The sequence below is a fragment of the Drosophila melanogaster genome, chromosome 3L (assembly GCF_000001215.4).
Source record: "Drosophila melanogaster chromosome 3L".
Lineage (NCBI taxonomy): Eukaryota > Metazoa > Arthropoda > Insecta > Diptera > Drosophilidae > Drosophila > Drosophila melanogaster.
Window position 1 is genome coordinate 16023077 of NT_037436.4, and position 15184 is coordinate 16038260.

General features: G+C 41.1%; 5 protein-coding genes and 1 non-coding gene across 7 annotated transcripts; 5 read left to right on the forward strand and 1 right to left on the reverse strand.

The window, feature by feature from the left end:
* The first annotated feature begins 403 nt into the window (after window positions 1-403).
* Notum lies at window positions 404-9676 on the forward strand. Its single transcript, NM_168643.3, has 4 exons — window positions 404-843; window positions 6195-6588; window positions 6655-7167; window positions 7232-9676. The coding sequence occupies exons 1-4, from the start codon at window positions 769-771 to the stop codon at window positions 8263-8265; spliced, it is 2016 nt and encodes a 671-aa protein (NP_730096.2). The 5' UTR covers window positions 404-768; the 3' UTR covers window positions 8266-9676.
* Window positions 8113-8215, forward strand: mir-4941 (mir-4941 stem loop). The gene has a single exon (NR_048281.1). It is a non-coding gene; the product is annotated as a mir-4941 precursor RNA (primary transcript).
* Window positions 9677-9685: 9 nt separating the features above from the next.
* On the reverse strand, window positions 9686-10114 carry CG42717 (uncharacterized protein). Its single transcript, NM_001202186.2, has 2 exons — window positions 9988-10114; window positions 9686-9931 (listed from the first exon to the last, which is right to left on the reverse strand). The coding sequence occupies exons 1-2, from the start codon at window positions 10079-10081 to the stop codon at window positions 9735-9737; spliced, it is 291 nt and encodes a 96-aa protein (NP_001189115.1). The 5' UTR covers window positions 10082-10114; the 3' UTR covers window positions 9686-9734.
* A 587-nt stretch (window positions 10115-10701) lies between these two features.
* CG42716 (uncharacterized protein) lies at window positions 10702-11094 on the forward strand (the record flags this gene model as incomplete). Its single annotated transcript, NM_001202187.2, has 2 exons — window positions 10702-10783; window positions 10852-11094. 2 exons carry the CDS (start codon window positions 10702-10704, stop codon window positions 11061-11063), a joined length of 294 nt encoding a protein of 97 aa, NP_001189116.1. The 3' UTR covers window positions 11064-11094.
* Window positions 11095-11447: 353 nt separating this feature from the next.
* On the forward strand, window positions 11448-11777 carry CG42538 (uncharacterized protein; the record flags this gene model as incomplete). Its single annotated transcript, NM_001169980.1, has 2 exons — window positions 11448-11526; window positions 11587-11777. 2 exons carry the CDS (start codon window positions 11448-11450, stop codon window positions 11775-11777), a joined length of 270 nt encoding a protein of 89 aa, NP_001163451.1.
* A 631-nt stretch (window positions 11778-12408) lies between these two features.
* CG5895 (uncharacterized protein) lies at window positions 12409-14151 on the forward strand. 2 transcript variants are annotated; one of them, NM_140571.5, is made up of 4 exons: window positions 12409-12560; window positions 12657-13215; window positions 13276-13625; window positions 13701-14151. In NM_140571.5, exons 1-4 carry the CDS (start codon window positions 12494-12496, stop codon window positions 14084-14086), a joined length of 1362 nt encoding a protein of 453 aa, NP_648828.3. In that variant the 5' UTR covers window positions 12409-12493; the 3' UTR covers window positions 14087-14151. The 2 variants fall into 2 exon arrangements, with proteins under 2 accessions (NP_648828.3, NP_001163452.2); NM_001169981.1 differs by lacking the exon at window positions 12409-12560 and having other exon boundaries at window positions 12602-13215.
* Window positions 14152-15184: the final 1033 nt, after the last annotated feature.

The window sequence follows — 15184 nt, forward strand, 5'->3', positions numbered from 1 at the left end:
AGTCAAAAAACAAAAGACTTAGGCAACGAACTCGAGCGAGAAGACCAGAAGCGCGTTGCGTTTCATTTCGGCATTCGATTAAGCAGATCAAAGGGAACCTTAATACGCTTATTAACAAGTAGCTGCTGCTGTTGCTGCCACTGCCACCGCCTCAGTTGGCGTCGCAGTTGCAGCGCTGCCCGCGATTCTCTCAAATTGCATTGCCCTGCAGTTTATTATTAGTTTTGTTATTATTTTGCGTATTCTAAACAAAAACGCAGTACCGCTGCGAAGCGAGAAGGCGAGAGCACGTGAGAGAGAGAGAGAGCAACGACGTCGACCGCAGCAGCGAAGGCGACAGCAGCAGCGGCGGTAGCAGAGCAGCAACAGCAACTTCGGCACTTCCACAGCGCAAGGTAAAAATTTCATTCCGTGGCGAGCATTCGACGTGAGCGGACGTTTTGAGCGCGTGTGCCGTGCCGCAGATAACGAAACATCGCAGTGCTATCACCAGAATTGAAAACAGAATCGCATCAAATACATTATACTTCACAGTTGAATGACGAGAAATCAGAAAAAAATATTCCCCCGCCCTTCTAAAGAAATCAAAATCACAAGTTTATAAGTGCCAAAACAAAAATCAATACCGATCGCATACAATGCAGCGCCCCAAAAAGTGCTCAAAACTGTGCTGAACAAATATTATACAAAAAAATAATAAATAAGCAAAACAAACAACAGAAAATCTATATTTAATCTATTCTATATCTATGTGTAATCGAATCGAAAATGGCAGTCGAACAAATTGATAAAATGGCAGCTAAAGCCGGAGAAGCTACAAATAAATGGATTAAGCCACAGCAGGTGAGTTATCAAAAGCGAACGCCGCAATACGGTAGCCCCACAAATGAAATATGAAGCTGCTGCGAAATATTATCAAAAAATAAATAAATAAAAATGAATATAATCGAAAGAGGGAAAGGGGATATCAAAAGTTGCCGCTTAAGCTGAAACCCCAAAAAATACAGTAGCACGTCAATTAAAATTAATAGCTTCCGACTTATGCCGCTGGCCAGGTTGTGAGAACTCGGTTGAGAAAACACCAAAAACTGAAAACCCTCTACAGCTTTATTTACGACATTTGCATAGTCGGGTCGAAATCAATTTGAAAATCCTTTGCAAGGGCATAAAAAACGAGATTAAATTTGCCTGCGTGCGCAAAAAGCCACAGAAAAGGCGGAAAACAAAAACAGCAAAGAAAAATAAGTTGCAGATTGGTGATGTGAAGGGGGGGGGGGGTGTAAGGGGGGAGGGTTCCGATGCGGATGAGAAGAAAACAAAAAGGCCGACAGAAATGAGCGGGGAATGGGTCTTTAAGTGTAGCTAACCAAAAACCCTCATCAGCAGCAGCAACAACAAAGTGCAGGCCGCCTTCGTGCGCCCCACTTCGCTTCAAGCTCGAGATCCACACATCCCCGGATCCCCACATCCCCATAGCCATGCCACAGCCACATCTACTCCACTCCTCGGCCGTAGTAGCTACTGTTTTCAAAGTTAAGATCAATGAGTGCGACGACGATGCCTTGGGTTTTTGTAGTTGGCCCGAAGTGCACGGCAAACAATTTTATTGGTTATTTAAAACTAGAGTGAATATCTTGCTGATCATTTCCTCAAGCTTTGTAAGTTAAGATGAAAATGACTGATTATATAAATGTTCAAAACAGACTGCTAAACGTTTTAGATAAAATCAGCCAGCTGAATATATCTAAATGCTGTGTTAATTGATTATAGTTACGTTGACTATTGGCTAGTACAACTGCTAATCGAACATTGATTTTGTTTCTATTCAGTTCGTTTACATTTGATCCTTTATTAACTGACCGCTCTTCAACGGAAACTATGAAAATCATATTACTGTTTAAGATCCCCAAAAAAATTTCTCTCGGTGCCCTGCTGGCCAGCTTCGATCTGCTTTGCAACATGCCGCAAACATACACGAGTCCATGGGCGGCAAAGTACAAAGCCGAAAACGGCACGGGTTTAGCGCGCTCGGAGTAAAAAGCGATCAGCGGGCAGCAGCGGTAAAGGCGACCGCTTGGCAGACGTGCGCACATCCACAGATACAGATACTCAGATACAGATACAAATACAGATGCAGATACTCAGATCAGGCCGGTCTAATAACGCTGCTGTTGGCACTGGCTACACGTTTCGGCGGCTTCGCTTTTGTTGTTGCCGCTCCACTACCGCTTCATACCCATACCCATACCCATATACCCCTTCGGATTCCCATTCCCATTCCCATTCCCGCTTGCCTGCGGCTTCATTTGAGGCTGCTTCCGAATTACCTGCGCCTTTGCCATGCCAGCAATGCAGTAGCAACGGCAGCGGCAACAACAGCAGCCACTGCGTTATTTCCCTGCCATAAAAAGTATTAAATTGCCGCAAACAGGTGTATTTTTATGCCCGCCAGGCAGAGGAAAACAACTGAAACCATAAGGGGCGGAGCGTTCAGCGTTTCGGGAACTGCAATTATGAGCGCCTAGGCCCGTGGCTTTACGTATTCTAAGCATTGCATTACAAAAAAAAAACAAAAGAAAAACGCAATTCAGGTCACAACCGCTGAACAAATCAATCATTTACAGCTGCCCAGGATTAGGCAGGTAAAAGTGGGAAAGTTAGCAAATTACCATGGAAAATTAGCGCGCAAAGTTGTGCAGTGCGAAAAACCATAAAGATGACTAAGGTCCAGCTAAAAAAGTTGAATCTTAATTTTATTTTAATTTTAAAATATTAATTTAAGCGAAACAGTACAAAATATTTGTTTTTTTTTAAAACATATTTTACTGACAATATTATATTATATAATCATTGTTGTTTGGTAAATTTGAAAAGGGTCCTTTATGACAAAGACTACCTTGAAATCGGTTTAATAAATATTGCTATTGTTCTCTGTGTTCCCAATACGATCGCTTACATTTCGGCGATATTTTTTTAAAACTTTTTTATTTTATTTATTAAGAGCGCGCTCTCTTTCGTAACGATTCTGGTTACGCGCGCAAACTGAAGGCAATTGAAAGCCGGCAAACAACAGAGAGACCGGGACAGAGACAGCGATATGGGTGGAGTGAAAGAGATGGGGAAACGCAAATCAAACAAACTGGCAGCAGGAACCACAACAACAACAATAATAACAATAACAAGAACAAGAACAACAAGTGCCATGAGAACGGCAACGGAAGTTTATTTATGCCCCAGACCGCTGTTTGTTTAAGCGTATTGCGATAAGCTGCGAGTGACTGAAAAAGCGCTCGTCCGTTTGTAGTTGTTGTTATAGCGTATGGTATTGTTGTTGTTGCTGCTGCAAGTGCGCCAAGAATAACAACAACAATAGCAGCGAAGTGGAGCTGCCCCTACTTTTCCGATCACAGCGACGACGGCCTCCCTTTGATTTGGACAAGGTCGTTATGGATTGTGCTTAGATAATTCAAGGTACAGGCAAGCCTCGCTAAGTCAAACAACTAGCAGAAATTGTGAAAAAAACAATTTATTTTTTGTATGTATGTTAGAATTTTTTTAAACAATTTTTCTTTATAAATATAACTAATTTTAAGGCATATTGTTTTAAAATTAGGATCTTAGCTTTGTTATATTTGTATATAAAAGATTGTAATAGTCGGGTATAATCAATGGACAAATTACAATTGAAATATCAGAATAATTGGCATAAGCCATTGCAAATATGCCCTTAATCTATTTTAGATCAAATCAACTTTCACGAATTGGCATAACTCGCAATCCCTAAGCTAATGCAAATGGCAATTCGATTAAAAACACTTAAAAGGGGCGCACATTCGCAGTCAATTGCCACCGCAATCGAATCAAATCAATTCCAGTCACAACGGGGCGTATACTCGATTTTGTTTAATAAATGAAAAAAAGTGGAAATGAAAAGAAATATAAACTGTGCATATAAAGAACGCTTAGCGCCATCGCGTCGCAAACGCGACCGAGTATTTGCAGCAATTAATAAAAACTGACAATATAATCGGTGCGACAAGTAGTTGGCTGCCAGCCAGCCCCCAGACATTCGATTCGAATCGAATCGCATGGAATCGCTCCTTTGTCAGCTTCGCCAGTCGGCGAGGAACGGAGGGAGGGGGGGTGTGAGTTAAAAAAAAAGGTGGAAAAAAGAAGAAAATAAGGCAAAATATTAATAAGCAGTGCCCGCAATTAATAGCGCAACTTAAGACTCTATATAGGGTAATTAAGCGGCGCTTGTGAACATTTTTCCTTTGGCCACGCCGCCTCTGTTTTTGTTTTCTGTTCGTCGGCGCTGCCGTTTTCTTTCGTTTTTTTATTATTATTTACCTCTCCCCCCCCCACGACAGGTAAACAACAAGTGCAACGTACGCTCACCCGTATCTCTAGGTGTATCTGTATCTGTATCTGTTTCTTTGCCGGTGTTTACTCAAACGTAAATCCGCGCACGCACACGTGAAATCTTTTTGTTTGTATTTATTTTACTTGTTTTTTTGTTTTATTTTTTTTTGGTTGGTTGGTGGTTCATTGTGGCCGCAGTTGGCGCAGTTGAACTAATCAACAATGGAAACTACTCATCTGGTGCTGAGGAGCGAGCTCTTGTCAATTTCGTTGTTTGGCGGCAAACATCAGACGACGAGCGGCTAAGACGACCCGAAAAATATCCAAACCTGTTGTAAGCGTAGTGCAGAGTGGAAAAATCTCAAGGGGATGGGGTGAGAACTAGAAGAATGGGGCAAGTTAGGTTTGAAAAAGCTGGGAATGGAGATACTTCTTAAATAGTATACTTATGTTAAAACATTACAAATGCTATCTTATTTGTTAACTTATAATTCTGCATGGAAATAATTGATTTAAATTTATATTTTCAACGTAACAAAATTGATGGCATTCATAAATTAAGCTTGTGCACATCTTAATCGAAATTTATAATGAATACTGTCAAATAAAATCAATTCACCATTATTAAAACGTTATCGACTAGGGTATTTGTCAATGATTTTGTTAAACCTAATTTATCTGAATTCCTGCATTTTGCATAATTCATTTGTATTGAGGAGGGGAACCAGATTGTTGGGTTTATAAATACATAAGTGGCAAAACCACCGATATCGCCGCAGATATATATATGGATATATTTTAATGACGGCTAGCCGGCTACCGTTAGGACCACTTTGCATTCGAATTGAGTTGGCCCAAACGAAATTATACTTTGTAGGCCTTTGGCCAATATAATTGCTAGAGTTTTTGTTGCTGTTGCTGTTGTTGTTTCGTTTCGTGTTTGTGTCATTTGCATTTTGCTGTCTGCAAATTGTCGTGGCTGGCTGCAACGAATCGACAGGAATCGGCGGACTTCAAAGGCCTGTATAAACATTGATTGAAGATTTCTTTACGATTTCTGAATGGTTATTTATGCGGAGGCAAGACCGTAGACAGAATTGACAGACTGACACACTGAGACACTAAAATCGTTGCCCATGCTGTCGGCAAATGTGTTTTGTTGTTCTTATTGTTATTGTCTTATTTACAAATTGCTGGAAAATAGCTAAACAAAAAACTCGAACTCAAACTCGAAGTCGAGAATCAGCGAAACGACGAAGCAAATCGCCAGATAGCTCATTTGATTGATGTGTGTAAGAGAGAGAGAGAGAAAAAAAAGGGGGGGGAAGAAACAACGAGGCGACCTTAAGTTCAAAGCCAAGAACTGGTGATTACCACGCGTCAGCGGCCATGACATTGTGAAATTGAAATTTGTTTGACTGGCCCACGGGGCGTATGATTAACAACAATTTCTTGCCATGTTTGACTAAATACCTAAAGGTTGTCTCTCCACGCTGCTCTCTATGTAAAAAAAACAAAAACAACAAGAAATCTACCAAAAAAAAAACCAAAATGGAGTCAAAGGGAAAGGTGGGGGAAAACAACACAACGAAACGGCAGGCGGCAAAAATTTCTTTGATCTTATCGCAAAGCTTCTTGCTCGCATTTTGATCAAAGCAAGTTTTCCGCCAAAAACACACACACACATACACGCACACAATGGGTCGCGTGAGAGAGCCGTGAGTGATTTTTCGGCGCAAACAGAGAGCAGCATCTTTTCTCTCATCTAAGACTTTTTTTTAACTCTAAACGCACACTAAAGCAATTCTCTTTACCGCTCTTTTCTCAATCAGCCGCTGCTAACGCTTCTGCTGCTCTTAGCCACGTTCAGTCAGCTGCCAGCCGTTTGCAGCAGCAGCATCTTGGATGCGGCGAGTCTGCAGGAGAAGGATCCATTGAGGGACACCAGCATGAACATGATCCAGCGCAACTACATGGTGATGCACTCGGCCAGCGGCTCCGGTGACCACAGCCGCTCCCTGAAACGCGCCAATCTGGCCAACACGAGCATCACCTGCAACGATGGCAGTCATGCCGGTTTCTATCTGCGCAAGCATCCCAGCTCCAAGAAGTGGATCGTTCTACTCGAAGGTGGCTGGCACTGTTTCGATGTGCGCTCGTGCCGCTCCAGATGGATGCGACTGCGCCACCTAATGACCTCCTCCCAGTGGCCAGAGACGAGAGATGGTGAGTGTGATATAAAAATAAATGAAATAACAATGATTTCTAATCATTTCATTCTTCATTTTCCAGTTGGCGGCATTCTATCGCCACATCCCGAGGAGAATCCCTACTGGCACAATGCCAACCATGTGCTCATCCCGTACTGCAGCAGTGATTCGTGGTCGGGAACACGAACGGAGCCGGATACCAGCGATCGGGAGAACAGTTGGCGGTTCATGGGTGCCCTGATTCTGCGCCAGGTGATCGCCGAGCTGATTCCCGTGGGATTGGGCCGAGTGCCGGGTGGCGAACTGATGCTCGTTGGCTCATCGGCTGGTGGCATGGGTGTAATGCTCAATTTGGATCGCATTCGAGACTTTCTGGTCAACGAGAAAAAGCTACAGATCACAGTGAGGGGAGTGAGTGACTCGGGTTGGTTCCTGGACAGAGAGCCATACACGCCGGCGGCCGTGGCCTCCAATGAGGCAGTGCGTCAGGGTTGGAAGTTGTGGCAGGGCTTGCTGCCCGAGGAGTGCACCAAAAGTTATCCCACGGAGCCATGGAGATGTTACTATGGATACCGACTATATCCCACTTTGAAAAGTAAGTTTGTCTATGACTTGAAGACTTTTAGACTTTATTTAACCTGCTTTTCTCCACCAAACAGCTCCGCTTTTCGTTTTCCAATGGCTTTTCGACGAGGCCCAAATGCGAGTGGATAATGTTGGAGCACCCGTGACGCCTCAGCAATGGAACTACATCCACGAAATGGGCGGCGCCCTGAGATCCTCGCTGGACAATGTGAGCGCAGTGTTTGCACCCAGTTGCATAGGTCATGGGGTGCTCTTCAAACGGGATTGGGTCAATATCAAGATCGACGATATATCGCTGCCCTCAGCGCTGCGCTGTTGGGAGCACTCAACGCGCAGTAGGCGTCATGACAAGCTCAAGCGTTCCACGGAACCATCGACGGCGGTCTCGCATCCAGAACATGCCAATAACCAAAGACACCAGCGACACCGTCAGCGGCTGCAGCGACAGAAGCATAACAATGTGGCCCAATCTGGAGGGCAGCAGCGCAAGCACAATCACCTGAGCAAGGAGGAGCGAGAGGAGCGAAAACGATTGCGCCAGGAGCAGCGACAGAGGCGGAAGCAACGTCGCCGCCAGCAGCAGCAAAAGAAGGCCAATGGCGGGCAGGAGCATCGCAATAAGAAGGACAACAGCCCCAAGTCGAGCAATGGCAATGATCAGCGGAAACAGCGACGGCGCCAGCAATTGACAGCCGAGGAAAGGCAGGAGCAGCGCAAGCGACGCAGGAAGGCTCAGCAGCAGCAGATGAAAATGCAGCGGGAACAGCCGGCGGCGGGTGTTTTCCTGGAAGCGAGTGCGCCCCAGAAGACACGCTCCTCCAACAACGCCTCCGCGGGCACAAAGTCCAAGAAGCGACATCGCGTTCCGCGAGTGCCAGAGAAATGCGGCCTCCGTCTGCTGGAACGCTGCAGTTGGCCGCAATGCAATCACTCGTGTCCCACGCTCACCAATCCCATGACCGGCGAGGAGATGCGATTCCTCGAGCTGCTCACCGCCTTTGGCTTGGACATCGAGGCGGTGGCCGCCGCTCTGGGAGTCGATATGCACACGCTCAACAACATGGAGCGCACCGAGTTGGTCAACATGCTCACCCAGCAGGCTAACTAGGCTCACCAAATACCCTGTACCCTTTTGGGGGGATCCGAAAGTGGGCATGGAAATCGTAGGAGCAGGAAAATAGTTAAGGAATATTATGGACAATTTCTTAGTTTCTAGCTTAAAGTAAACAAAAATTGACTTTTTAACTTTGACAAGTTAGTTCAAGTTAGTTCTTGAATATTTTTCGAACTACAAACTTAACGATTGATCCTTAACGATTTTAGCTATTCCTTCAGTCATTGATAATAACTTCTTATTTTTAGTTTTTATTATTTTCGAAAAAAGATCACCCTACGATTTGCTCGCACTTTTTGGAGGTCCAAAACCATCGAGCCACCCTACTGTAAATAGGCGCCCTGTATATATATAGTTTGTAGGTGGGGCCGCTCTGTACATATTACATAATACCACCCAAAAAAAAAACACACACACACTCACATTAGAGGAGACAACTCCAATTCCTAGAACACACCAAGAAGAAAAGACATGCGCATAGTACCCAGTAATTAAGCAGAATTTATTTATAGTCCTACTCGAACTGCAACTCCTATTCGTATTCGTATTCGTATTCGTACTCGTACTCGTATTCACATTCACATTCGCCACATTTATTCATTCGCATTCTGCAATCATAATCAAAGAAATGAAATCTGCTTAACGAGAAACTAAACACAAATGCAACCACAAGACTGTTTTTATGTTTTTTTTTTACATATATACATATATTGATAAATAGCATAGTTTACATAGATATGTTTAATGCTTAATGAACGTAAATGTTTATGTAATTTATTTGATAGTTTATGACCCGTTTAGGATTTTACTTGTGTGTGGAATCTAGACTGTTTCAAATGCCCCACGCATATGATTATTATTTTTTTATGTATTTTTTTTTTATATATATATACATTTATTTTGTACCTACCTCAGATCAGTAAGAATGAATGAAATTGATAAACAGCTGCCTTCACATATCATTGCGTACCTGTGCAACGAAAATCAAATACTTAATACTTAACTTAATACCGCCCGCATTCCGTTAAATAAAGAAAAAAATAAAGAAAGAAAGAATTAAGTAAATACAAAATACAATAGCTAACCAGAAGCGAAGTGAACAAATCGAATAAATAATTGTAGCAATGTTTGTAAAAAATTTCTAGATAAGCGAGAATAAATCGCATACAAATTAACTATTTAAATTTAGTAACTTATGCTAAGCCTGTACAGAACTGGTTGAAGTTTAGCCCTAAGAATTGTTGTACTTAAACTTAGTGATAATCATAAACGTAATGCAATTCGCAAGCTTATTAGCTTTTGTTAGCGTTCTTCAAATGAACTGGTTATCATTTTCAAAATGAAATGATGAAATCGACCAATATTTGAAACAGGAAACCAATCCAATAAACCCGACAAAATAATTATATGCAAACTCTGTCTAACTATTTATTTATTTACTTATATATTTCAACTATTATATTTTATCTTGGTCGTCGACAGGCTTCACATAATGCTTTTGTGCACCAGCGATTATTATTGCCACCACATCCTAGGTAGTTGAATTGTGTGCAGTTTTTTGTCCGTGTATTGTAGTGCCACATATTTTTGTTGGCCGATTTCTTGCATTTGCTTTTGCGATTGTTACCGCCATCGAGATTCCCGGCACACTTTGAATCCTCTACAAAATATTCGAAATATAATTCCTGCGTATAATTGGGGATAAAAACTACTTACTGGGCTTTCCCTTGCATCGAGTTACTCCAGTTACATTCGCAAAAATGCAAACAGTCATAACGACGGCGATGAGAATCAAAGTGCTATTCCGCATTTTGGCCACAAACTTGCATTCGTGATTTACGATTTTAGAATAAGGCATTAACTTTGCTGGCGCGCCCTTTATAAAGTCCAGTGCTAAAAATATTTATATTAACTTTATTTTTAGCATGCCATTGCTTTGTACAAAAGCTGAGGGGCAAAACAAGAAAACTGCACGTGTTTGTAATAATAGTCTTTTTATAATTCGAAGAACAATTATTTAAAACTTCTCATTTACGTAAGTAAAGACATTCTGGCTTAAAAGATTTTGTTGATTAACAAGGTGAATAAACTTAAATTGCTTATATACTTCGTTATATAAATAATCTAGGGAGACTAATTATAATAATTATTATAAATAGATAAGAGTTATTATCGGACATTTAAAGTTTTGCTATTAAATATCAAATTAAATGCACATTCCAAAGTTGTCTAATTGCATCAATTAGTTGTCTTGTATGCTTTTTTACAGCTATTAAATTAATGAAATAATAACTGATTTTGATCATATACAAAATTTTAAGTCAATGATCCTATAATTCATCACTGCTTTTAGGCTGAACTTTAATAATCAACTTCACTATATAAATAATGAGATTCGCACTTATGGAAATCATTTCAAATCGCCTGACAATGAATTTCCTCATAATTCTCGCTTTTTTCACTCTGAATATGGCCTTTGCCAACTCGCAATTGCGATGCCGCGCTCGAATGAGTAAGTCAAATACATTTCTAGTAATTATGAGATTTTAAAAAATATATATATTTAAAAAAAAAAAAAAGATTCAGGAGGTCCTCGGTCATGTTCTGGATCTAGAAACATTGGAACTGCGTTTGGATTAGGATGTGCCATGAACTTCATGCCACTGGTGTGGTACTACAACGACAAATCCAGAAGATGCGAAACGATGCCGTATCTCGGATGTGGCGGCAATAGCAATAGATTCTGCTCTCTTCAGGACTGTCGATTCACTTGTTTACAATTTAAACGTTAAAATGAAGATAAGCCATTTGGAAAGAAGGAGTTCTGGATGCATCTTTGAAATATTCAACAATTCATTTGAAAAACTTTATTAAATTGAATTATATAATATACAAACTAAGATCAAATCCTTTTTATGCTTTTACTTTTATCACTCAATTTTTTTTTAAAAGTAGCACACTTATGCGTTTTATAAATAGCTAACAAAAGAAGCAGCAAACTAATGAAATCGGGCACAGTTTTAAATATGAAAATCTAGAACAAGCTCCAATTAAGCCATTGTTTTTATACAAAATTTTAACCGACTACCTTTTTGTATATTTTCCTATAAATGCCTAAGAACTCGAATGGCGGAACAGTTTTCATTGAACAGCCAACAACAAGTGAGACATTCAGAATGAAGTTCCTATTGATCATGGCCTGCCTAACTCTGTATGTCGCCTCCATTAATGCCCAGATTTGCCAAGGTCGTCCAGGTAAGTAAGAAAATATAGTGATGTCCGAGAAATCCTTTCAACCACGGCAAACGTATTAAGTCTTTCAGCTATGCACTGGCGGCAGGGATGAAGGCAATCGCAATGGAAGATTTTGCGGCTTGACTGCCCAGAATGGCATGTGGTTCTATAATAGCCGGAGCAGAAGATGCGAAAAGATGAACTATCGCGGATGTGGCGGCAATGGCAATCGCTACTGCAAAGTGGAAGATTGCAATCGGTGCAGGCGCTAAACTCATACCATACATTTTGAATTTATTACTCTAAATTTAAACATCAAATAATCGAATAAAAGCAGAAAATATAAAAGTTAAAAACCAGCAGTTTCAAGATTCAATGGATACGAAACTAAATTTATGATAAAAGTGGAAGTCTTACAAGCTAGTCAGGACCAAATCGAGGCAATGTTTAATTTAAGATATTATCTATGGGTTAACCAATTGTTTATGAATTTTATTAATTTCGATTTATTTAATAATCTTAATTAGTGAAATCGTTTTGCATCAGCCTTTTCCTTTAAACTGCTAATGAAAGCAAATAGTCGCCACAATAGTTTTAATTAATGATGAAATATTATTAAGTCAAAGTTAGACTAAAAGTAAATAGAATTTGAAATATTTTTAAGTGGAAGCCTTATGTCCTAGTTTGTTTTATCGTAATAAATGTTTTTTATAATGTTTCTTGTCTCAACTATGTTTTTCTCAATTTGAAATACTCTCTCGGATCAAACGATCTAAAAGCTTAGTATGCTCAGTATTAAAGGCGTTGCGGGGGCGAAAATGGTTGATTCAATTGTCGCCGGGTAACGAGATACATACATATGTATGTGGAAATGCACGGATGAGAAATGTATCTCAATTCGCCTCAATTCGGCGCTGGATGCCGAGCAAACAACACGCCAAATCTATTCAAAGTGCACGTAATTTCTAATTGAGTGTCAAGTTTAGAGATGATAAAAGCGTATATAATTTTGGTGCCTTTGCTGCAGTCAATTCTTTTGATTGGCTCCCTTGAAGGTAAGTAACTCGCACTAGAAATAGTATCTTAGTATTGTCTTAATCTTAGTATTAGCTTCGCCTTGTTTGTATATCTCACTTTGCCATTGATTTCAGCGGGCTGTCCTGTTTACCTAACCATTTCGCTGACGGGCAAAACCCTGCAGGACACCTTTCTCGAGATCAACTGGGGCCCGAACTGCTATGGACCACCCGAGTGGGTGGGTATCTACAGCCAGGATCCGGCCATCTCCAACTTTCAGCCAGATCTGCGCATCAATGGTATTTTCAATATAACCGGCAAAATGCAGACGCCCATCAAGCTGGGCAAGCTTCGTTTTCCCGGTGGCTGGAACAAAAAAGATAGTAGCGATCAGCCGGCAACGCAATATCTCAAGGGCAAGTGCCTGCCACACTATGTGGCCAGCTACAATGGCACCGAGCTGCTCACGGTGGATTGCCTTAAGATACAGCCCAATTGGATGGGCCAGATCAAGGACATCAATCGAATGGCGCTGAAGGATATCTTCCTGCCCGGCACACATGCCTCGGCGGCCGTCTTGGGCAGCTCCAGTAAGTCCAATTCGATACTGGTCAGGGATTACCTGGTGGCCCAGCAGCTCGATGTTTGGTCGCAGCTAGTCTTTGGCATACGTTATCTCGATTTAAGCATTGGGTAAGTACTAACAGAAATTCTAATTTTTCACCGAAACATAAATCAATTTCCACCTGCAAGATACAAGAACATGAACACCGAGAATGATGCCGATAATTTCTGGATAGCCAACGAGAATATGCTGATTACACCGCTACTCACAGTTCTACGTGATGTTCGTCAGTTTGTTAAAAGATCTGGCGAAGTGGTAGTCCTGGATTTTAGTAGTTTTCCCATCGGCTTTTACAAGCATCCAGAGATCTACAGCTCGCTATTCCGGCTAATTCGCCAGGAGCTGGGCGATGAGACCTATCGGCGTAATGTGGGCAAGGACGAAAACTGTGCGAATCGAAATTTCAGCGAAATACTGCTTCAAAAGAGGCATCTGGTGATATTATTTCCCACGCAGGAGCTGCCCTATCCGGACAGAGGTATGTAAAGTACTTAAAATGATATTTTAATTGAAAAATACTTTTCAAAAATCATATTCGCAAAAACCTTTCCAGAATCGAACATGCTCTGCCCGCCGTGGCAGCGTTTTAGCACCAGCTTTATGAATATTTCTCAAACTCTGGACTATATGCGTCTGTTGTTCAGCAGGAAGCCGGATTCTCCAGTTCGGAATGTTGGATGGATATTCACGGCGGTGAGGAGCATGGAGCAGACACTGAACGCCCACCAATTGCAGACCGCCAAGGAGCGGGCGGCGGTGCTGAATCCCAAGATAAATAAGTGGCTAAAAGGACCTTGGGGCTATAATGCCAATGTGGTTGCCATGGACTACTTTAGCAATACGAATATCGTGGATCTGGCCATTCAAGTCAATGCGCACAAGGCTTTTGTCATGGCTAACCGCGATTATGTAAATTTGGAAATATTTAATTTGTACTGAATTGTATAATACTATAGATCCCTGCTTCAGTAATAGATATGTTAATAAACAAAACACACAACTAGAAGTCATTTTGCTCAGTGTTAGCTAAGCGTAAGTTTTAAAAAGGTTGGCAGCCCATGTAGCTTACTCATCAACCAATTTTTCAAAAAAAAAAATATCATAGCCAGTACTTGAACCAATTGACAAACATTTAAGCCGCGAACCAAACCCATACAGTTACGTCAAATTATCGATTAAAATCGAAATCGACAGCTCCGAGTGAACGTTATTTTCAAACTTTAATAAATTTCTTCGCCAATATTCCTGTAACATGAAAGACAATTGAATTGATTAATTTCTAAACCTATTTCTCAAACACATTTTATGACAAAGATAATACCCATATAGTTATTTCTAAAGCTCTTCAATATACTAGATAAGATAAGATTAGATAGAATTAAGCCAATTTTCGCCGGGACCTTCGTGTGTTAATTGAAAACCTCACGCAAACTAAGGTCACCGCATGACTTTACGATCGCAAGCAATTGAATCTAGATCAGCAATTTGCATACTTGATCAGCAATAGTCAAATGCCATTTCAGTTATAATATCTCGCTGATATTTTCAGACTACTATCAAAAGGTATGTTCTTAGAACTGGTGACTCAGGCAAATGTTTCATTCATATGGCATTTCGTAATTAAATTTATGTAAGAGTCTCCTATCTGAAACGTGTGCAATTCCATGTGTCATATGCATATTCATAAGGGGGTGATGCAACCGATAAGTCGCACCTACCCGTTCGCAGGGTATGCAGCACTTCTCACCTTGGCTAATCCGTAACCGGATTCACATATATATCTATACTAATTGAAATGCACTGCGAGCTTATCGGATGAGGTGAAAAAAGCTACAATCCGAATCTGAGCTCCAAAAACAAATATCGCAGTCAAAAACCTAAAATTTCAGCATTCGTACGGCTTGACAAAGGCAACAAAGAACGCTGTTTTGTCACTCAGCTGAATGCAGTTGAATGCACTTTGTTTAGGCGTGGGCCCCGCAATGATAATGACCAACCTTTATAAATCCAATGACTGATAAAAGCTTTTACTCAATT

Bases quoted from the DNA above. Each gene is read 5' to 3' on its own strand.
- Notum (NM_168643.3), top strand. From the start codon at position 769: ATGGCAGTCGAACAAATTGATAAAATGGCAGCTAAAGCCGGAGAAGCT. The intron at 6,589-6,654 runs GTGAGTGTGATA...TTCATTTTCCAG, and splicing joins GTGGCCAGAGACGAGAGATG to TTGGCGGCATTCTATCGCCA. The intron at 7,168-7,231 runs GTAAGTTTGTCT...TCCACCAAACAG, and splicing joins ACTATATCCCACTTTGAAAA to CTCCGCTTTTCGTTTTCCAA.
- CG42717 (NM_001202186.2), bottom strand. From the start codon at position 10,081: ATGCGGAATAGCACTTTGATTCTCATCGCCGTCGTTATGACTGTTTGC. The intron at 9,932-9,987 runs GTAAGTAGTTTT...AATATTTTGTAG, and splicing joins TCGATGCAAGGGAAAGCCCA to AGGATTCAAAGTGTGCCGGG.
- CG5895 (NM_140571.5), top strand. From the start codon at position 12,494: ATGATAAAAGCGTATATAATTTTGGTGCCTTTGCTGCAGTCAATTCTT. The intron at 12,561-12,656 runs GTAAGTAACTCG...CATTGATTTCAG, and splicing joins TTTGATTGGCTCCCTTGAAG to CGGGCTGTCCTGTTTACCTA. The intron at 13,216-13,275 runs GTAAGTACTAAC...TCCACCTGCAAG, and splicing joins TATCTCGATTTAAGCATTGG to ATACAAGAACATGAACACCG.